The sequence below is a fragment of the Mirounga angustirostris genome, unplaced genomic scaffold, assembly GCF_029215605.1.
Source record: "Mirounga angustirostris isolate CCGP_5_RB_7025 unplaced genomic scaffold, mMirAng1.0.hap1 SCAF_5, whole genome shotgun sequence".
In the NCBI taxonomy this organism is placed as follows: Eukaryota; Metazoa; Chordata; class Mammalia; order Carnivora; family Phocidae; genus Mirounga; species Mirounga angustirostris.
Window position 1 is genome coordinate 118,339,089 of NW_026991713.1, and position 22,816 is coordinate 118,361,904.

The 22,816-nt window shown below is 44.5% G+C and overlaps 1 protein-coding gene across 4 annotated transcripts; it reads right to left on the reverse strand.

Annotated features, from left to right (window-relative positions):
- Window positions 1–40: 40 nt before the first annotated feature.
- On the reverse strand, window positions 41–22,435 carry MSRB2 (methionine sulfoxide reductase B2). 4 transcript variants are annotated; one of them, XM_064591972.1, is made up of 5 exons: window positions 22,269–22,435; window positions 13,564–13,664; window positions 9,114–9,190; window positions 3,620–3,788; window positions 41–2,479 (listed from the first exon to the last, which is right to left on the reverse strand). In XM_064591972.1, the coding sequence occupies exons 1-5, from the start codon at window positions 22,378–22,380 to the stop codon at window positions 2,375–2,377; spliced, it is 564 nt and encodes a 187-aa protein (XP_064448042.1). In that variant the 5' UTR covers window positions 22,381–22,435; the 3' UTR covers window positions 41–2,374. The 4 variants fall into 4 exon arrangements, with proteins under 4 accessions (XP_064448042.1, XP_064448041.1, XP_064448040.1 ...); XM_064591971.1 differs by having other exon boundaries at window positions 3,620–3,794; XM_064591970.1 differs by having other exon boundaries at window positions 3,620–3,797.
- Window positions 22,436–22,816: the final 381 nt, after the last annotated feature.

Sequence of the window (22,816 nt, forward strand, 5' to 3'; positions counted from 1 at the left end):
ACAAACAAATTTTAAAAAACAAATAATAAATAAAAGCAGACTAGAGGAGCAAAAGGATAAGACTGGTAAGTTAGAGAGCATGTTGACAAAAAATATCCAAACTGAAGTACAGAAATTTAAAAGAATGGGAAAATTCAGAAAAGAATCTTAGAGTTATGTGGGATGCAATAAATGGTCTTAACTTTTTGTGTGATTCAAGTTCCAGAAGGCCAGGAGTGAGGTCAGGGAAAAAGCAATAGTGAAGAGAGAATAATCAAATTTTCCAAAACTGATGAAAAGATTCAAAGAACTCTATGAACCCCAAGCACAATAAATACAAAGACAACCACACCAGGGTACAACATAAACTGCTGGAAATCAAATAAAAAGAGAAATTCACAAAAATAGCTGGGGTTGAGGAGGGGAATACACTGCTTTCAAAGGAGCGACAATATCACTTACAACTTATTTCTCAGAGAAAATGATGGAAGCCAAAGACAATGGAACAAAACTTTAAAAATGCTGAAATAAAATTTTTCTATATTAGAATTCTATACCCAGGGAAAAGAATATTTCCAAAATGAAAGGAGACCAAACTCATCAAAATTATAAATATGTGAAACTTTTTCGTATGTCAACTTTTTCTCAATAAAGCTTTCAACATTTCAAGGGAGAATAAATACATTTCTCAGCCAACAAAAAACAGAAGATCCATCACTAGGAATCATGAACTAAAACAAAAAGGAATTCTTCAAGCAGAAAAAAATAACCCCATAGGGAAACAGGATTTCAGGAAGAAATGAGGAACAGAAAGGGCAAAAATGTAGGTAAATATAAATAAATATTGACATATAAATTAATAATGACTTGTGGGGGGGCGCCTGGGTGGCTCAGTTGGTTAAGCGACTGCCTTCGGCTCAGGTCATGATCCTGGAGTCCCGGGATCGAGTCCCGCATCGGGCTCCCTGCTCGGCAGGGAGTCTGCTTCTCCCTCTCCCACTCCCCATTTGTGTTCCCTCTCTCGCTGTGTCTTTCTCTGTCAAATAAATAAATAAAATCTTTAAAAAAAAAAAAAAGACTTGTGGGGGTTAAAATGTGTAAAATTAAATACATAGGGATAGTAACACGAAATACAGAAGGGTGTTTAATGGGGTTAAAGTGTTCTGAGGTTAGCATCCCTGGAGAAGTAGCAAAAAGTAATAATTTTTATACGACCATGACAAGTTTAGGATGCATGTTGTTATTTCCAAGGTAACCACTAAAAAACGAGCTGCATAATGCATTACAAGCTAATAAGGAAAAGAAATGGAGTAACTGTTTCCTTTCTATTATGTCCCAAATAATTTAAATACTTTCAATAGCAAATTATTCAAGACTCTCAATTTGTGAAACAGTTGAGTTCCTATTAGTGTTGCTATAACCAAATGCCTACTACCATGTAATCTAATTTTTTTGGTATTTGATTTAGATTTTTAAAAAATATTCCAGGTTTTTAAAGATTTTATTTATTTATTTGAGAGAGAGAGAGAGATTGAGCACAGGAGCAGGGCAGAGGGGGGAGGGAAAAACAGACTCCCCGCTGAGCAGGGAGACCAATGTGGGGCTCAATCCCAGGATCCTGGGATCATGTCCTGAGCTGAAGGCAGATGCTTAACCAACTGAGCCACCCCCAGGTGCCCCACAGAGTTGTTTTTATAAAAGAGCAACTTCATAGGCTCAGACAAAAAGCACACATAAAATTTTACTCAATATTTTATTTGAACATGTTAAAGCTTAACTTTGTAGCCACTTTTACTCATTATCACTGAAATCTAACAAAGTCCCATTGGAACTTATTTGCCGGTAGAAGGAATGAAACCAGAATGTTCAAGACATTCTAAAATTTTGAAAAAGAATCATGCATCCCACTGATCACCATGTGTGTCTCCCAAATGCTGCTCTTCCATAATCCCTTGGTACTTCTTTCAATGCTGGGATTGTTGATTACTCTGATCCCATATTTCCTTCCTCTTTTCTCTTGATCCCTCACCTATGTATGTCCACAAAGGACTTAATACCACAGAAAGTTCAGGGTAGTTTTGCAGGAATTTTTGGTTTGTTGTCCATTAGTTTCTTAATGTCCCCAAAGAGCCATGCCCTCTGGTCCCAGGCAAAGCCTAAAGAAGTCAATTGGACGGAAATGGCTGCCCCTCTGTCATTCTGTGAAATTCCACCATCCAAGCTGGAGTTGGGGTTGGGTTGATTCCAGGTAAATCAATTACAGAAGTTGGAACTTGCTTGGTGCCAGCAGCAAACTTTGCTTAGTTTGATAGTAAATAAAACAAGTCATTCACATAAATTGAAAATTGAGGGGGTAAATGAAGCAGTGGCGATAGAAAGGGATCCTCGGAGACAGTCAGTGTTTCCTTGGTTTGAACTTCAGGGCCACACTGTTGATGCAAAACCTCTGACCACTAGGCCCAGGTCCATCAGGAAACACGTGGCCAAGATGGGCTTCACACTGCAAAGGAGAGATGCCTCTGTCATTTCTCCACTGAGACAAAGTTCTCTAGACAAACTAGACTGGTGAACCCCACATGGCCACCCCACTCCGGTGTTTGTATGGGGAAAAAGTCCATCACAGCAGAATGCATGTAGGAAATGAAAGAATGCCGGGGCGCCTGGGTGGCTCAGTCGGTTGAGTGTCCGACTCTTGGTTTTGGCTCAGGTCATGACCTCATGGGTCGCAAGATCGAGCCCTAAGTTGGGCTCCGTGCTCAGTGGGGAGTCTGCTTGGGATTCTTTCCCTCTTCCCCTCCCCCCACTCCCACAGTCATGCGAGTGTGCACTCTCTGTCTCTCTCAAATAAATAAATACGTCTTTAAAAAAAAGAAGTCAAAGAATGCAAGGCACAGTAGCGGTAAATAGCTATCAGTGAGAATGTGAGCAAGTTATTTAACTTAGGGCTTGATTTATTCATCTATAAAATGGGAACTAACAATTATACCTACGTAATAAAGCTTTTGTGATGATTAATTGATACAGTGCATGTAAAGCATTAATACAATTCCTAGGTAAGTACTCGATAATGTTGCAGCCAGTGTATTATTATGGTTTTTTGATGATGATAAGACTATGCTATGTTTATCTGCTTGCCTCTGGTGTTTTAAAAAACTAAAAAAGTAAGCATCCAAGGATATAAAAATGAGCCTGTTGTCTGGATTTAAGGGACCATCTCCTCCCAGACCCGCGGAAGGAATAATGTGCCAACATTCCCTGCAGCGTCCCTCTGACTTCTGGTGATATGCTGCAGTGGGAAGGAGGCGGAGAGATGCCGAGCACCCTGGGCCTTCCTGCTGTCTGTCCCCGTTCCAAACAATGTGCAGGGCCAACTCCTTCTTTCAGACCCTCACTCTGGCCCATCTCTGGAAGGCTAGAACCAGAAAAGGCTACTTCAAAGTGGCTCAGGAAGGTTCTTTCTCTTCCTTACGGTGCCCAGAATCATGGGAGAGAGGGATCAGAAGCAGCAAGCACAGAAACCCAGCGTGTTGTAGTGACAGAAGTACTCCCAGGTTTTAACACCACATAGGCTCTCTGTGGCACCTGGGCTGGGGCAGCATCGGGGAAAACCAAACAGACAAAACAACACAAAAAACCCCACCTGCTTGCAGACAACCTCGGTGCGAGTTAATCCTAATGAGGTGTCCACACGTCTCAGGATGCCCGCGTCCCTTTCATCAGAGCCAGATGCCCCGTGCACCTCCGAGAAGGCAGGCCACCCGGTGCCAGAGCAGTACTTTTTCTCGGAACTGTGGAAGACATTCACCAGCCTGCAGCTGCTAAGACGTTATTAACATACAAAGAGCATTTTATGCCCCAACTCATTTTTCTACCCAGCAGGGTCTGACTCCCTCCTCTCTCCTCTGCCAGATCGCCAGGCCAGTTACAGGAGCAATCCGTTCCATGGGAACTTCGTCCACTGCACTTTCACTGTTAAACACATCTCATCATCGTCAAAGGACCTCTTGTTCCTTTGATGCTGAAGGCCTCTCTCTCCGTGTCTGACAGGGACTGAAAAACACTAGGGGCTTTGTGACCTGTGATGCGTATTAGGAAACCCAGATCAAACCCAAGGGCTCTAAATGTAGGCAAGGGGGAAACGGAAATGAGACACTCGTGGTCACAGGAGGGCATGAGGGTCTGGGCCCAGCAGCCGGAGGCCTGATGAAATGCCCACTGTCAGCAGCGGGCCCTTTGGGTTACCTGCCTGCCTGTGTGGATTCCAAAGCTGCCTCTGCCATTTCTTAGCTGGGTGACACTGGGCAGGCTCCATACCCCCTCCAGGCCTCATCTGTCGCTGCCAGTGCAGGGACCCTTCTGGGCAAGTCCCACAGGAGCTAATGACACCGAAGTGGGAGAGGGCCAGAAGGGCCGACCAAAGAGTGGGAGGGCAACAAGCGAATCCACTCGCCACAGAACCACTCTCCACGTGCTCTGAAGGTGAGCTCCCTCAAATGGCACCAGGAAAATAGAGTGAAAGTTTTTTAATGGCAGGGAGACAGCTCTCTCTCTCTCTAAGGAAGAGGGAGAGAAATGCACTATAAACTGCAAAAAACAAAAAACAAAACAAAACAAAACAAAAAACCCAAAAAGCTGAGCAAAGAGAAGGAAAAGTGGCAAATAATCAAATCCCGAGACTATGAACACAGAAGGAAGCTCAGTTTAGTGCACAAACCCCAGAAGAAAGTCTAGTGTAATGCAGTCATTCTCAAATGTTTTCATCTCAAGACTGCTTTATACTAAAAAATTACTGAGGATCTCTTTTCTTTACATGAATTATGTGTATCACTGCTTAACAAATCAGAAATTATAACAGAATTTAAAAATATTTCTACGTTATTTTTTAAAATAATAAATTCATTACCTGGTAGCATAAATAACGTATTCTTCTGACAGATAATTATATTTTCCAAAATGAAACAAACATTTAGTGAGAAGAGTGGCAATGTTTTACAATTCTGCAAATCTCTTTAATGTCTAGCTTAAAAAAGGAAAGACCATTGACTCCTCATATGTGCTTCTACATTCAATCTGCTGCAATCTTATTTTGACTGAAGTATAGGAAGAGGATGTGGCCTCGTGGGCAGGCAGTTAGAAAAGAGAGGGCCTTGTAGATCCCCTAAAAAGGTCCCAGGAACTCCCGGGGTCCTCAGACCAGGATTTTAGAACTTTGAGGAATAAGGGCCTTGACTTCCAAAAGGCTTGGGCATGAATCCGGGCTCTGATACATCTGTGTGACCTTGGCCAGTTATTTACTCTTTTAAAGCCTCAGTGCCCTAATGGGTAGAACTGTAATGGCCTTATTACCTCACAAAGCTGCTGAGAGGGTTACCTGACATACTTTCTAGGTATAGTGTATTTAGCATGGTGTCAGATATATGGTACGTAAGTCAGTAGCTACAATGTTTTTTAAACATCATTACTATTAATAACAGATATCCATGGAATTTGAGCAGCCATGGGTCCAATTTTTTTTGCAACCCTTTTTGAAAGGGTTCAAAACTATTCATCCGAGCTACCCTGGCCCAGGGAAAAACATTTTAAGTGTCTTTTTATCACAGCCTTTCCACCCTTAAAGTTAAATGTAACTAGTGATCATTAAAGGCATTTTGATGGAGAATTATGAATATAATAAATTTTTTAATGAATGAATCTAAGGCTAATAAAAAGTCATTTAAAATGTTTATGGGAAACAATAAATCTTTATTGATGCAATATACAGAATCTGGAGATTTTACCAGGGAATATGAGAGGCCCATCATACATAATTTAAGAGTGGAAATCTAACTTTAAGGCCAGTTTGAAGTTCCAATATACATAGTTAAATGATTAGCAAGGCTCTCCCTTGGAAAACTAAAACCATACTGGATCATCTCTTTTCATATACACTTAGAGGTGGGTTTTTTTTAGTGTTTTTTGTTGTTGTTGTTGTTGTTATGTGTTTGTGTGTTACGTGTTTGCATGTTTGTTATATGGTTATTTGCGTTGATTTTTCTTCATTTCTGGAAATTCCAGAGCCCCCAAAACCAATAGCAGAGGCACCTGGTGAGAATTGCCAACTCTGTAACATCTTAGAAGAATTTCCATTCGTTTGGAGGAATGGGAACACACAAAAGGTTTTTCACCAATGTTACTTAGTTCCTTATAACATGCAGGACATCTGGATGTTATGTAAAAAGGCAAGTAATATCAGGCTCTCAGATTCCCTCTATTCTGAGGAGATGTAGGAGCATGAGGTATGTGGCCCCACAGTCGATTTTAATAAACACTTCCAGAATTGGTATGGCGGGGGGGGAGGGGAAAGGAGAAGAAAGGGGAACCACAGGAAGCGGGGGCAAAGTCACATGATTCCAAGGTTAATAACGCAACAGACTGGAGTCCCCAGGGGAGCGATAACATCCTAAGAGTCTTCCTGACCTGGAAACCCTGGATCAGAGGCCTCTGGTTTGGAGAGGTGTGTCTCCCGGAACATGCACCATGGTGGCCGTGTGTGAAAGCAGTGTTGCAGGCAGCAGGAGCCCAGCGGCCCAGAGGCAGCGGTCCCACATCTACCTGACTCTTTCTGGGTTGACCAACGTTTTGCCTCATTTTGACTCTACCTATACAAGCATTTGAAGGAACGTTGACTTTTTCTCCAGCCCTGCTCGCTATTATTAAGGCTGGAGACTGGGACGGGGGGGAAAGAGGGGAATGAGAGGTAAAACAAGAATATCTTCCTAAGACTATCCTCTTGAATGGGAAGCATGCTCAGGAATATAATCTCCACTTACAGATTCTCATTAACTAGCACCATTCACAAGAATTCCTCATTATCAAAGATTTATTCATATAGATAGCCTGAAGAAGGATCTATCTCTAAGAAGAATTGTTGCTCACGTGTACTGAGTGCTCAGCACATGCCAGGCACGGCACGGGTGCTTTCGCATGCGTTACCTCGTACCTCAGTTGATCCTCTCACAGGTTTCTGAAGTCATGCGACTTCACAGGTGAGGAAATTAAGGCATGGACTGGTTAAGAGACTTGCCCAAGGTCACACAGCAATGGAGCCGCGATGTATACCCAAGCACCCTAGCCACTCTCCTATACCATCTCTCCTATAAACAAATACAGCTTAAAGAAGAGTATATTCTGGAACATAAGAGATTCTTACAAATATATTCTTATTTCTCCCAGTCTCAGTTACAGTAGCAACAGCAGTAGCAGGAAAATGGAACAGAAACTTACTCCAAAGTCCCTAAGAAAAGAAAATAGAAACTTTCCAACCAAAACTAAATGATTAAAAAAGAAACAAGTCAGGCTGGTGAACTGGCAGCTCAGTACACTGGCCTTTGGTAAACGGGCTTTGGAGAATCGGCTGGTTCTCCTATTAGTCTTGGCTGCTTCACTATCTCCGCGACCTGCAGTTGGTCACTCAACTTCCTTAATTTGGACTAGCATTGTGCTAATACAGTAACCACTGGTCACATGTGGGCTTTTAGGTTTAAATTAGTTAAAATTGAAAAAATTAAAGATTCATCTTCAAGCAGCATTTTGAGTCCTCAAGAGCCACATGTGGCTACCATATTGGATAGAGCAGATACAGAACATTTCCATGATCACAGAATTCTCTACTGGACAGAGCTTTGCGCTCTGGTCTCAGGTCCCTCCCTGCTCCAGCATTCTGAGACTCCATGACTGACTGCTGTGGTGAGGGATGGTGGGCACTTGGTAGGAAAAGGTCTCAACTTTGCTAGTGCAGAAACCGGAACACCAATAAAGTCAAAAAATGAAGAATGCAAATTAGAAGAATGCTCTTACAAGAGTGACTTCTCATCTTTTGTTTTCACAGTCCAAAGATAGAAAAGAACATCTATCTGGTTACCACAGTGTAACAAGGCGGTCCTTCACATCTTCCCTACACTGGTTACCACAGTGTAACAAGGCTGTCCTTTAACAAGGTGGTCCTATCTGGTTACCACAGTGTAACAAGGCGGTACACCATGGTACACCTTTTTTGACTAAAAGCAGGCTGGCCACCTCAAGGTCCTAGTTCTCCTCCTTAACAGAACCAAACGTCAAGGAATAACTAATGTCTCAGAAATATGTGTCCCACATTTTACTTTGTTAAGATTAACCTGCTTCTCTTAGTTTTCACCAGGCCATCCCGGGCCGACCTCTACCTTAGATGTCTCCTTACCAGCCACTGACATAGTGAATGAATCTGAGCAAAGACCTGCCCTTCCGTAAGCATGAAGGGAAATCAATTCTAATTGTTCCTCATCCTTGCAGGCAGGGACTGGCTTTCCAAATTCAGCCCACATTAGCAGCCAGCAGCCCAAGAAAGCCCAGTCTGCTCAAAGCCCAGAGGACGTAATGAAGCGCTGCCTAATGGAAGATTCACAGAGCTGGCTTGATTTATATTTTATTCTAAACCAATTTAGAGTTGATGCAGAAGAAAGGAAAATATCTTTGAAGTTCTGAAAACAGGACTTCAAAGATGTTTTCCTTTCTTCTTCATCGAATCTACTTTTTTTAGACTGTTTCCGGCATGTCTAAACAAAAAAGCCTTTGTTGAGAGATTTCAGATCCTGATTGACTTAAAAGAGGCTTTGAAATCAAGGGACAATTAAATTTACTTTTAGCTATATAGAAGGGGGCATGGTATTCACTACTGTCAAGCACTGTGGGGAATCTATCCTCATAAAATTCTACATTTCCCAAATTAAATTATAAACCCATTTTCCCTTGGAGAGAGATAGTTTTAATCATATGGCCAAGCAAATACTATTATGGTTTAGATTTCTTTAAATACTTTCCCAGGAAAATATTCTAATAGCATTATCTTAAGGTGCCTACGAAGTTTTATTTGTTTGCTATTTCTCAGGGATACGGGAAGAAAGAATATAGGCTAAGAAGTCTCATTAACTGCCCTAAATGCTGGAAATAATCAAGACGGGCAAGTATTTTATAGAAATAGCTCTCCTGATAGCAGCCATGCCAAATGAGGAGGGCAATTAAAAACAACACGGGCATGTATTTATCCCAGGCTTCGAATGAGACAGAGCTGTAAGAAATCTGGAGGTCCATTCTCCTTCAGTACCTCTCTCGATCCTTACCTGAAGAGTGGGCTGTCACAGCACACACAGTGATACATTCCTGATTCCTTGTTATTCAGATAGACCCCACTGAAAGGCTGCAAGTAAATTAGACATATCAGGTACAGGCTTCTCATAACACCAGCAGGAGATGATACAGCAGATTTAAATCCAAGATTCAGTCCCCAAATAAAGGAATTTTTGTACTAATGGGACAAAGTGTAAATATCACTGGAGAGGAAATCATAACCTGCCCAATGAAGCAGCCTTGTAGGCTTATCACAACCCGGCCTAAGTGCCAAATATTCAAATTATGACATTAATAATGCTTTGTATTTATACAGCACCTTTCATCCAAGAACATCAAAGTCCATGAAAAAGTGAGCGAACAGTCCTCTGGATTGTGTAAGATTTCAGTCTTCATCTCAAAAGAGCTAATACAATAGGAATCCAGTCCACTGTCTAAAACACTGTGAAATCTCCAATTAAAGATAGAATATAAATACATAAAAAGCACAGCTCTGTGGGCTTGTGGCTGTGCCTTTAACATGCCTCACGTCGTGGTGTTTAGGACACAGCATACTTAATAAATGTTTAAATAATGAGTTAGATTATCCCAGTACCGAAGTTACTACTTAGATGAAATTACTTCATTAACTGTGGCTTAAAGAGTCTGTAGGCTTTCAAAGGTCTCCCAAGAGGAACACAGGAGACTTGAGGCAATGAGTCTGCCAAGTCAGTACCTTGCAAAATGCTATTTTGAAAACTGGATTTCATTGTTAAAAAAGAAACAAAGATGTTCTTGCCCAATTCCTTTTGTTAAAGTAAATTAAAAGGAAAAAAAAAAACAAACCAATAAACCAACCACGGAAGATCCATAACCAGAGCCTGGTGGCAAGCACTATCCCATTTCATGGGATGAAAGAGAAGTCAATGCACAGAATGGGTCACCAAGTCACAGAACTGACTTAGGAAATAAGCTGGACTCTTCTGCCCTTTCTAGATTCCCCAACTCAACAAATTCACAGGTCAAACATTCAAATTCCCTGTAGTAGTATTAACAGCACATTTTCAGCAAGCCACATAATGGACAATTTCAAAATAACCCACTGAGCCTACCATCTGGGCACACTTGGACGTTTTCCCTCTTTAAAGACTCTAAACTTAGCTGCAGAAATCTGAACAGTAGTAAGCTGATCTTTTTATGGCCTGTCCCCCCGCATGCCGGCTGCCAACCTTGGCACGGATCGGCATCTGCCATGAAGTTTCACACCCCTCCCACCTGGGCTGACGAGACACACGTGCCAAAAGGCTACCTGTCCTGAAGCTGATCTGGAAAGCCTACTCATAGGATCCAGACAGTCTGATCAAAATCAAAATATAATTATGTCATTGCAGGGGACAGGTGAAGTAACAAGTAACAAGCAACAGGTATCCCAGTAAAAAAATAAATAAATAAAAAGGAATCCTGGGCGCCTGGGTGGCTCAGTTGGTTAAGCGACTGCCTTCGGCTCAGGTCATGATCCTGGAGTCCCTGGATCGAGTCCCACATCGGGCTCCCTGCTCAGCAGGGAGTCTGCTTCTCCCTCTGCCCCTCCCCCATCTCATGTGTTCTCTCTCATTCTCTCTCTCTCAAATAAATAAATAAAATCTTTAAAAAAAAAAAAAAAAAAGGAATCCTTAGCTGAGGCATTTTTATGAAGTGACATCTATCCACTGCCTCCTAGACTGATTTCCTGATGTCTCCCTCCTCCTCCCTCAATTCTGTAGAAGTCCTATCATTTATTTAGAGCCAAACTCAACTTCTTTCTCAATTGTTCATTCTCATATTTACTTGAAAACCTAGTATGTACCCAGTGCTGGTCTGGGTGCTAAGGTTACAGAGATAGGGGGAAAAACCAGGAACTGAACTGGCCAGCACCCTAATCTTGGACTTCCCAGTCTCCAGAACTGTGAGAAATAAATGTCTGTTGTTTAAGCCCCTTAGTCTGTGGTATCCTGCTACAGTGGCCCGAAGGCAGTCTGTCTGGACCAATGGGACTTCTCCCTCCTTTGGTCTGGTCAATACAACATACCTGTTGGAAACAGATGGCACACTCAAAGGGGTGATTTGCAGATAATTTCATACAGAACGATTTACAAAGGTGGGGACAGGGCCAGTGGAAACTAGCAAGGGAGGGTGAAGCACTCGGAGGGCCAGTGGCTCTGAGAACACCCCACCCCTACTAGGCCCGTGGGACAAAGGAAGAGGCAGTTACCAGAGCCTGTAGGTGAGGGCAGCCTGCGGGAGCTACAGCCTGCACTAGAGGACCCTGGATCCTATTTCTCTGTTGTGTCCTCTGACCTTGCTAGCATCATCCACTGGCCAAACCTGAGCAGTAGTCAGAAGGGAAGGGAGCATGTTATTCTTCCCAGAGCAGAGTGAAGCATGTGGAGAGCAGATCTGTAGGGGACAGAGAGGAAGGCCTGCAGGAAACCGGCCTTCTACTGATACTTGACTTTTAGCTGTTGTGCAACCAGGCTATAAACTCCTTTGTTGTGTCTAGTAGAGTGCACATGTTTTTATTGCTGCCCGATCAAAACATGTACAACTGAATTCTTAAGTTTGAGTCACCAAACAGAAAGCTGAGATGTGTTACTTCCCTTTCGTTAGCCAGGCTTACAGTTGGTTCTGCAATATTCTAAAAAGTTACATGTGGAAATGGATCAACTGAAAGGGATTTATAACATTACTTAAAATAATGGATGATGCTCATTTTGTAAAATGGCCAAATGCACAGAGTATACTGCACCATCTGTTTGCGAATCCCACAGATTTATTCTCCTCAACATCTGTCAGCTCATCTCCAGGCTCTGTACATATACCAAACCCCACCCGGCTGTGTCCCTGAGAAAGGGCTGGCTTAAATATTCTGGGATACACCCAACTGCACACAGAGCATCACACGTGGCTCCCCCAACCATTTGCAATAAATGACTGTGTCTCTTTCCCCATGAAGGATTATTAAAATCCCACCCACAGGAGGTTTTAAAAAATACCAGTACTTTACAAGACTCTATTGGGATCTGCTGGCCTAACGACTTCAGCATCAGAGAAGCTGAGGGTTCACCATGATGATAAGGCCACGTGCACATGGACAGTTGTCTGGACTTTGCAGGGACTGCTGAAGAAAAGATATAAATACTCTACAACTTTGCAAAACCACCGTGGTCCACTCCGTGGGGTCTGCTTCACAAATGAAAATGTCTAATAACCACATTCAACAGCTCTATTCCAAGGGTTTTATTTGGGTCTAAGATAGACGACTTGTGAAGAAACGCTGTGTTGGGAAAACAGAACTATGAGGAACCACTGAGGACAATTCCCTCCGGAAATGAACGAAAGCTGAGCTTGTTGAATGCCATTTAAATAATGTTTGCGCCTCTCAGCCTGCACTCATTCAGTATTCACAAAAATTTACTCTCTGAGTGCAGACTCTAGCTGGGCACGATGTTAGGTGCCAGAACTGTCCCAACAATGGCAAATGCTCTAAAGGGAGAGTGCTGGGAAAAGCAAGCCCAGCTTGGGGCCAAGCACATGGGATTGGAGCTGAGGGAGGAGGTATGTCTGAATGAACAGGGCAAGGTGAGGGGAGAGAAGAAGGACGCAGCAGGCAAGGGCCTTAGGGAGAAGGGAGCCCAGGGTGTTTGAGAGCTGAAAGAAGGGCAGTGTGGTCGAAGTGTGGAGATAAAGAGGAAAAATAGCCAGACTGAGGATAGGGGCAGAAGGCAGAGGGCAGAGCCTGTAGGGCCTAATAAGCCGTTTGTAAACTTTTTTCTTTACCTTGGAAGTAGTGGGAAACCACTGAGGGATTGTTAGCAGTGGAGGGATGTGGTTGGATTTGTGTTTTTTAGATCTCTTCTGCCTTTTTTTAAAAAAATATTTTATTTATTTGACACAGACAGAGAGAGAGAGAAAGAGAGAGCTCGCACAAGGCACAAGCAGGGGGAGCGGGAGAAGGAGAAGCAGGTTCCCTGTTAAGCAGGGAGCCTGATGCACCAGGATCCTGGGATCATGGCCTGAGCCAAAGGCAAACGCTTAACCGCTTAACCGACTGAGCCACCCAGGCACCCCTCTTTGGCAGCCTTGTAGAGAATGGCAGCCAGAACAGCCTGAGGCTGCCACACGCCATCCACCCAGCAAGAGGCGGGGGGAAACCTGGGGCAGCGTGGAGGCAAGATCGGGCAGAGAAGCAGAGCAACTGGAAGGTTACTGAGGGGGCAGAAGAGGCGGGCGAGGCGAGGGAGGGGAGGCATCCGGGGCCTCCTACCAGTGGAGGGGCAGCGATGCCTGAGAGGGAGAAGCACAGAGGAGGACCAGACTGGCAGAGCAGATGCAGATGAGTGGGCTTCTGTAGCTACATCTGTCCCAACCCGCCCTCCTGCCACCCCCGACCCATCCAATCACAAAACTGTCATGGGCGCAGCTTACCGCTTCGGTTCCTTTTTCTCTCGTAACATAGAACTGCTCTGGAGTCAGCTTCTTTTGCCATTCACTCTTGGTGAGAGACGGCCCATGCTTTGGGAGAGACCCTGTGTGGCTCAAGAGGAATTTTAAAAAATTAAAACAAAAAGGCACAATGACGTTTTTTCTTCAGCTTTTCTCCTGAAGTGCATGACCCCCCAGCAGAACAAGGCTGTCCCCTCCCTCTCCTACATCTTCCTTCACAGGGACCAGAAAGCCCCAGTACAAAATGCTTCAATTGACTCATCAGTTTAACAAGAAAGGAACAGCAAGCAGCCAGCCAGTGTTCCAGTCCCACTGGGGTACAGAAGCTCAAGAGGCAGCTCAAATATGAAATAATGCAGAATAAATTCTCCTCAGGTACCCGGGGGTAGAAATTGATCCTTCTTCTATGACTACGTTCAGAGGAGTATTTCCCGTCAGGATACATCTGGGAGTAGCTGAGTGACTGGAGAGGAAAGAACCTTGAGCTAGTGGGTTATTAAACTCTTCTCCTTCGCTGGTTTATAAAAATCTCTCTGATTTTGTTTGTCAACGGAGGTCTTTATTAAAAAATCTTCTTGTGTGGGAAAAAGAAGAGACTAGCCGATGCCCTTTAAAGGAAACAGAGACCTACCAGAATCTATTCTTATGCTTCAATCTTACTACTTTTACTCCAGTGAGTGTAAACAAAGCAAGTAAGACAATACTCCTTTTAGCCAAAGGGGAGTAGGAAGCCTGACGTATATAATCAATGTTTCAATCATCCAACACGAAGAATTGGAAAGGATTTTATAATCTGTCCACCTCGACTTACAAATGAGAACACAGAGGCCTGGAGGCTTAGTAACCTGATCACAGCAACATAGATGAAAGGTCAGACACTTGGGGTATCACCACCAAATATGAAACATGTCTGAAAATCGTATTTGATATTCACTTTTGGTTACCAAAAGGTCCTAAATTATCTTTCAGGTAAGAAAAGACTACTGTCTTCATTGCTAGCTCATAACACTATACAATATGGTATGTTCAGTATTGTATATTGTTGATTGCTTATAGTTGTTCACATTTTATTAAAAGGTTTTTAATCTGTTAAATATATTAAAAGTTGTCCTTTCTTAAATACTTTTTACAAGGCTATGGGGATTTCTTGTTTACTCTGGAAATGCACCTCTGAAATTGCCTATGGAAATATAGCTCAGGTACACACTATTTTTCTAGAACTCATTTCTTGGGGAGCAAAGCAGAATGTATTTATGTGACAATTATTGCTGCTCAGTGGCTTTCAGAGTTACCAGGCAGAATGCCAAGTAATAAATGGACAAGGAATGATAAACCTTTTATTTTTTAAAAAGATTTGATTTATTTATTTGACAGAGAGAGAGCCAGAGAGCACAAGGCGGGGGTGGGGAGGGGGAATGGCAGAGGGAGAAGGAGAAGCAGGCAGCAGGGCTCCCCTCCGAGCAGGAAGTCCGATGCGGGGCTCGATCCCAGGACCCTGGGATCACGACCTGAGCCGAAGGCAGATGCCCAACTGACTGAGCCACCCAGGCACCCAGAATGATAAACCTTTTAAAAAATCTTTATAATCACTAAAATTATAAGTGACTCAAGCAAGAATCATCAGGGAATTCTAAAACCCTGGGTGGGAAACTGCTGAAGAATGGAAGAGTCACACATTTTCAAAATATTATTAATTACAAAGGAAGAAAATGTATCTTTACAATGGAAAAATGTACAAGTGACCACCTTAACCAAGTAAGCCAAGTAAGCATGACCAACAGTGGGGCAAGCCGACATCGTGTGCCTCTGGGTGTGACGCACTGAAGACACAGCACCCTCCCTACCCCCACTGCACTGCATCCATTCTCAGAGTCCACTGAGGACTTCTCGGTAAAACCTAGAACACCTCATCCTTCTCTCTCACTTCTCCGTAGTATTGACACTTGACATTCTTCTGTGGTAGCTTTTATTTCCCTTGGCCTCCATGGCGCCCAATACTCGTCTCTCCTGTTATTCCCTTTCAGCGTCCTTCCTCAGCCCCACTTCTTCTAGCCATCCCTGGAATACTGGTGGTTTTCGGATGAATCTATCATCCTAGGCTCGCTTCTATTACCACACCACACCTGCCCCTTGGGTGATTTTATCCAATGAGTAGCTTACAGTACTATCCACATGATGAGACTCCCAAATCTATTTTACCCTCCATCCTAGATCTCTGCTGAGTTCTAGATCCATATATAACCACACCTGGAGACCTCCACGAGGATGTCCCGTTTCAAACACCACACACAGAAGGACTTCGTGTATCTCCCCTGCCCCAACCCAAATCTGCCCCTCCCCTCATGTGTTCTCATTGACCCCATGCTTCAAATCAGAATGCCAGACCATCACGCATGACTCTTCCCTTTTCCTTGCACCAAGCCCTGTTGCTTCTACTTCCTAAATAACTCTAGGATCTGCTCATTCTCACTTCTCTGCCACTACCTTGGGTCAGGCCACCATTAACTCCAGTATAGATGATCACAAAAGTCTCCTAATTTTTATGCTCTCCCCTGTTTGTACCACTTCTTTTTTCTCACTGCCCAAACTGTTCAATGTTGTCACACTGAAATGAGAAAATATGCCATGTGAATACCCAGGAGAAGAGCATGTTGGCAAGAGAAAAAATTAGTTGGGTGTGCCTGGCATGTTTGATGAATAGCAGGAAGGCCAGGGGGAATGGGTGGAGTGAGCAGGAAAGTTATTAGAAGTGAGAGCAGTGGGGCGCCTGGGTGGCTCAGATGGTTAAGCGTCTGCCTTTGGCTCAGGTAATGATCCCAGGGTCCTGGGATCGAGCCCCACATCGGGCTCCTGGCTCAGCGGAGAGCCTGCTTCTCCCTCTCACTCTGCCTCTCTCCCTGCTCAAGCTCTCTCTCTCTCTCTGTATCTCTGTGTCTCAAATGAATAAATAAAATTAAAAAAAAAATAAGAAAACATTAAATGCTTTCTTAAAAAAAAAAAAAAAGAAGTGAGAGCAGAAAGCTAATGCGGGTGGGGGCAGACCAACGAGGGTCTTGAAGGCTACCCTAAGGATGGTGGCTTTTATTCTGAGTGTGGAAGTCACTGGAAGGTAAGCAGGGGCATGTCATGACCTAGCATATTTAAAAGGATTCCTGGCTGATATACTAAAAGAAATTGAAGGAGGCCAAAGGTTGCAGCAGGGCACCCAGGACAGAGGGCACTTTAACAACCTGGCTGAGAGATGGAAGAGTTCTGCATCAAGTGGCAGTAGTCAAGCTTAGAGGGGTCACACACCAGACGTATTCTGATGGCAGAGCTAGAGGATTTGCTGACGGGGCGGATGTGAAGTACATGAAAGAACATGGTCAAGGGGCACTACTCCAAGTTCCTTGGTCTGAGCAGTAGAAGATGGGGAAGCCTACAGGAGGAACAGGTTTGGAGGCTTGTTAATAAAAATTCAGTATTTTCAAAATTCAATGTTCAGTTCAATATTCAAATGGAGATGTCAAGTAGGCAATTGGATACATAGATTTAGAAACTGGGGAGAAGTCCAAGGTGGAGATGTAAATTTGGGACTCCTCGGTGTTACGATGTTATTTAAAGCCATCAGCCTGGAAGATTCCCAAGTCAGTGACTGTCAAGAGAACAGAGAGGCCCAAGGGCTGGACTTGGAGGGATTCCAAGATACACAGGTTGAGGAGATGGAAACAAGCAGACAGAGAGGCAGGAAGAATACTGCAAGAATGTGGTGTCCTAGACAGAGATGACTAATAATTATCCATTGGGTTTAGCAATATGGTGGTCAGCGGTGCCCTGAAAAAGCAGTTTAGGTGGAGGAGTGGGTGTGCGTGTGTGTGTGAATCTGACTGGAATAGATTTGATACAGAATAGGAAGAAGGAAAGGGAGACAGTGCAAACAGGTAAGTCCTTTCAGGAGTTCCGGAGGTAGCTGGAAGGGGAAGTGAGATGAAGAGCATTTTTTAGGATGAGAAAGATCACAGTATTCTAGTATGCTGCTGGGAATGATCCAGTGAAGAGGATAAATTGATCATTTAGGAGAAAAAGGCAAGAGCTGTGGAGCTGTTCTTAAGCTTGACCTTGGGTAGATGAAATATGGGAGGCCAGTTAAATTGTGAAAATTTTATTGACTGTATAAGCTTTAGATAACTATCAAGGTAACAACAGAAATTTCACAAAGCAATGCCAGCTTAACCACCAGCTGAGTGGTGGGAACACTGAAATCTTTTCAGGCTGACTTAGCAGGGAAAGGTGTTTTTGCTGTTTTAACAGCTAGTGGGAGGGGCACCTGGGTGGCTCAGTCGGTCAGACTCTTAACCTCAGCTCAGGTCTCGACCAGGTTGTGAGTTCAAGCCCTGCATTGGGCTCCACGGCGAGGAGGATTGGAACTGGTTTTAACGGATGTGAACTATGTGTTGAATCATAAGGGAAGTGGAAGGCATTCCATTTTAGGCACTTTAAAAGACCGAGAAATGTGTATATTTTGTAAGCCTTCAACAAAGGGCAAGATCCAAAATTTGGCCAGAGCCAATGTGTCAGCATGACCTAAGCTGGGATTGGTCACACAGAGGCCACCTCATACAGTGAAAAAAAGGAAGGCAAGAGCATGAGCAGGATTTGCTAGTAGGATTTGATTCCTCCTCCCAGAATCTAAACTGGTTTTGAGGGGAATGTGTGTAACCTGAACCCTGGCTATCACTGACATCTATTAAGGAAAGGGGTAACAGTGCACCATGATAAAACACTTTCTTTACCCTGCAAGTACCTGTCCTGCCATGTCACTCCACCTACATTCTTGGCTTTGGCAAACATCTTGCCTTATTTCTATGGATTTCTAAGAGGAAAACTGACTCTTGGTCCGAAGATTGGGAATTATAATCTGGAAAGCTGCTATTATCTTCCCTTCTCCTTTTGGGGAGGAAGTGGAATGGATTAGAGGGGAAAAAAAAAAAACTGGATTGTCTCCTGGAAGCATTGTCCTTAGTGTCCTTCCACATGCAATACAATACAAGAGTTGACACGAGAAAGTGGGAATTCAAGAAGAGCTAAAATTCAGTGGGACTCCCACACTTCAGCTTTGAACCTAAAGTCTGAGTCCCGGATGAGACCCCAGCTCCCTCTCCAATTGTTCTGTATTTTACTACACCTATTAGAGTGACTACTTGTTTTCAGATACTCCCCTCCTCCCTCTTTTTTTTTTTTTTTAGCTTAAAATTTAAAACTAATACTTAAATTGTTAGATGGAAGAATTACTCCTTCATCTAAATCAGAAAGTACATTTTTCATGGCTCCGCTAATCCTTATCAGTATGTCCCTTTTATACTGTGTGTATGAAAGGTTTCATAGGTGGGTAACCATGTTCAGACTAGTTGCTCTTTGAGCACCAACTGTGCAAAATTTGACTGTAAATCTGCCAGCCTGGAAGACTCTGTCAAGAGAAGACAAACTCTGCCTCGATAGCAAAATGACCAGTGGTCAGCTAGGTGCTCTCAGGTCAGCATATCTGTGGTCTGCACCACTTACAGAGGTTTCTGTAACCACGGTGTTATGGGCTGAACTGTGTCCTCCCAAAATTCGTATGTTGAAGTCCCAAACCTCAGCACCTCAGAATGCAACTGTATTTGGTGATATGGCCTTTAAAGAGATAAGTAAGGTCAAACGAGGTCATATGGGTAGGCCCTAATCTATTTGGCTGTATCTTGGAGATGGGACTTTTAAAGAGGTGATTATGTTAAAATGGGGCCGTAAGAATGGGCCCAATCTGACCAGTATCCTTATATGAAGAAGAAGAGACTCTAGGGATGTGTGAGCAGATAAACGGCCATCTGCAAAACAGAGAGGCCCCAGGGGAAACCAACCCTGCTGATACTTTGATCTTGAACTTCCAGCCTCCAGAATGATGAGAAAATAAATTTCTGTGTTCAACCTTCCAGCCTGTGGTGTTTTGTTGTGGCTGTTCCAGCCAACTAATACACTATGCTTTAGGAAACAACTAAATTCTGAATGAAAATTGCATCATGAGTAAATTCTGCACGGTTTTACCAAACAGCAATTTGGTACCCGAACATACGACACACAACAAGTGAGAATTTAGGAATGAGTAAGGTTACTTGGCCAGCAGTGGCCAGAGAGGATTCTGCATTGGTCCTCCCATCCTTTTGTGCATGACTGAGGTGTTTCCTGTCCTGAACCCACATCATCTGCACCTTGAATTGGTCCTTTTGGGGCCACATGTCTTCCAGATTCCCTCTGCATTCTCTTGCTATCTTCACCATCAAAAGACTTGGGTGCTCTGCTATTGTACTAGATAGCTACACAGCTTTCCTTTGAACTAGGCTTTGAAAAACTCAGTCCTTTGGCTTCCTTTCTTTCTTTGTGCTGTGATTTGCACAGGCTGTCTTTCTTCTTGGTCACGTGTTTCCTGAGGTGGGCTTACATCTTCTCATCTTTAAAGAACACCCTCTCTTGGTCATATGGTCACCTACCGGTTATCTCCTTCTGGTTTTGCTAACCTTTCCGGCCACAGCTGCTATACTGCCAAGTGTCACACACAAACAAGTCTTGTTTCAATAAATACTTGTTGAGACTAACTATCTATTACGAACTGGCACAGAACGAATCCCCAGCCCACTCTAATTTGCAGACTAGTCTTCTTTCCCACCCCAGTGACTGGACTGGTTGAAGCAATGCTCAGGATGGTTTCCTAGTTGAGTATTTCTAGAGTGTTTTCCTGAAACAACAGTTTTCACCAGGATACTCCTTACTTTCCTCTTTCAGTCTCGACTGAGAGACTGAGCATTGACTTTGCTCTGGTTAATCTTGACGACAAAATCATAGGGGTGGTACCTCTCGCATATCAGAAACCTTAGTGCTGTGGAACTGTCCTCCATCACTATCAACATCTTCTCGTTTCTCTTTCAACCTTCCCTAAGTCTATAACATAGGTTAAATGTAGCTGTGCTTTTGTCCTTTCCATTTATTTATGTAATTTTATAATGAACATTTATTGTGTGCTTACTAAGTGCCAATCATTGTGATGAAGCATTTTAATTTTTTTTCATTTATTCTGTACAACCCTATTATTATCATTATCCTTATTCTATGTAAGAAAAAAACAGGTTTAAGCTTACCAAGTTTAGGGCGTGCCCAAGTTTAGAACGTGCCCAAAGACATAGAGCCAGTAAGTGGCACTGTCAACACCAAAGCCCTCAGCCACCAACTACTACCTATCTATACTTTTTAATGGGTGCCTAATAGTTTGCTGAATTGAACTTTTCTGGTTTACTTAAGCATTCCTTAACTGATGGACATTTGGGTTATAGCCAGTTTCTGGTTCTTAAGAGCAGGGCTGTTAAAAACATCTCTGTACACATAGTTTCGTTCTTTTTAATCAGTTCCTTAGAATAAGGAAGGGAGACACCCCCGGGGGAGGGGGTGTCTGATAAGTTACACAGCTCCTGTTATGTACTGGAGTTTGGCCAAATTTTAAATGCTGCTGAAGAACTTCTGATCCTAAGGCAATTCATTAGGCTATTTCTGACATCACCAGTACAACCATAAAAGACAAGTTTCCATTGAAACCACTATCCTATAAAGGGGAATGAGGAGAGCTCCAGCCCACAAGTATGATGTTTCCATCACCTGTGGTTCTCAGAAAACCAATGCTTGGCACACAGTAGGTATGCAACAAATATCATCAGATTGGCTGACTACTACACCAAGAGGTGCTGAAGGCCATGACTGGAAGTCATGTTGGATCAGCCACTACTCCACACTGCCTGTGCTTTTATTTATTTAAAACATTTTGAAAACTTCAGGGGATGAAAAGAAGTCCAAGCGACTGGATACATTTTCAGAGGAGATAGGTATCTTCACATTTCTTCAATGGATACATAACACAATCGGATTCAGAGATGGGACAGCGGGGCAGTTGCCCATGAAGCCAATGCACAGGGAGCACTAAATTACCCTGAAATATATCTGAAATACAGGGCCATTGACACAGGTCTCCCCAGGTGACTCCATACTAAAAGGTGAAAGGCAAATGTGCCACAGTCCAACAGAGGAGCCAAAGGCATTTCGAAGAAACACACACACACACACACACACACACACACACACACACACACTTCCCTGGTCTGTCTCATAGCCAACGACGAACAATGATTATCAGTCTAAAGGGGAACCAGTTATTAGCCCACACGTCTCCCTGGGTCCGGCACACACACATAGAAACAGCAGGGCAAGAATTAAACCCACAGGAATCCAGAGTCTGAACTGCTTGCTTCTCACCTAGGAAAAGAAGCACGCAGAATTTAAGAGGGGGACAGTGTAACGGACCACAGGCCATTACAGGAGGGAGCGCGCGGTGTCTGGTCGCTGACCCAACCACCGCGACTGTTCACCTGGAGTCCGGGGATACGAGCCAGGGGCTCCTGAGCCCGACATTTTACGGGGGGGAGGAAATCAGTAACAATCGCCCACACCTCTCTAAATGCACAACCCACCGTCCAGGACCGCAAGGAGGGGCGGACACGGGCGCACCCAAATAGTTTCTCGAGAAGGAAGCGCCAGGTGCAGAACCAGCGCTCGGGCCCTCTAGTCCAGGCAGGTGAAGTAAAACCGAAAGCCAGGAGGCGGCGGCGGGGCCTGCGCGGCCCGCGTCCTACCTGCGTCGTCGGGACTGGCCCCCGCGCCGCCTCTGCCCGCTGGGCCCCCCACGGCCCGCAAGGGCGCCCCTCGAAAGGGCAAACCCCTGAACGCACGGAGCAGGCGTGCCATGACGCCGCACGCGTGGGCCCCTCAGAGCCGACGCACACCGTCCCCGCGCGCCCCGCCTCCCTCCCGCGCGCCCCGCCTCCCTCCCGCGCGCCCCGCCTCCCTCCCCGCGCGCCCCGCCTCCCTCCCCGCGCGCCCCGCCTCCCTCCCGCGCGCCCCGCCTCCCTCCCGCGCGCCCCGCCTCCCTCCCGCGCGCCCCGCCTCCCTCCCCGCGCGCCCCGCCTCCCTCCGTCGAGCCGGGCTCCTACCCTTGCCTCTCCTCCTCCTGCTTCTCTCCTCCCACTGCTTCTGGCACCCCTGCCTCCACCCTCGCAAGTCCTGCCACCACCCAACTCCCGCCCGCCTCCAAGTACCTCTTCCTACCTCTCTTCCACGCCTACCCCTACCGGCCTTCCCTTGACCCTCCCTAGCCCCCTCTCCCTTGCCCACCTGATTGCTC

Coding starts and splice junctions, on each gene's coding strand:
- MSRB2 (XM_064591970.1), bottom strand. CDS start 22,380: ATGGCACGCCTGCTCCGTGCGTTCAGGGGTTTGCCCTTTCGAGGGGCG. Junction 13,665..22,268: donor GGCCAGTCCCGACGACGCAG/GTAGGACGCGGG, acceptor TGAGCCACACAG/GGTCTCTCCCAAAGCATGGG. Junction 9,191..13,563: donor GAGAAAAAGGAACCGAAGCG/GTAAGCTGCGCC, acceptor ATTTACTTGCAG/CCTTTCAGTGGGGTCTATCT.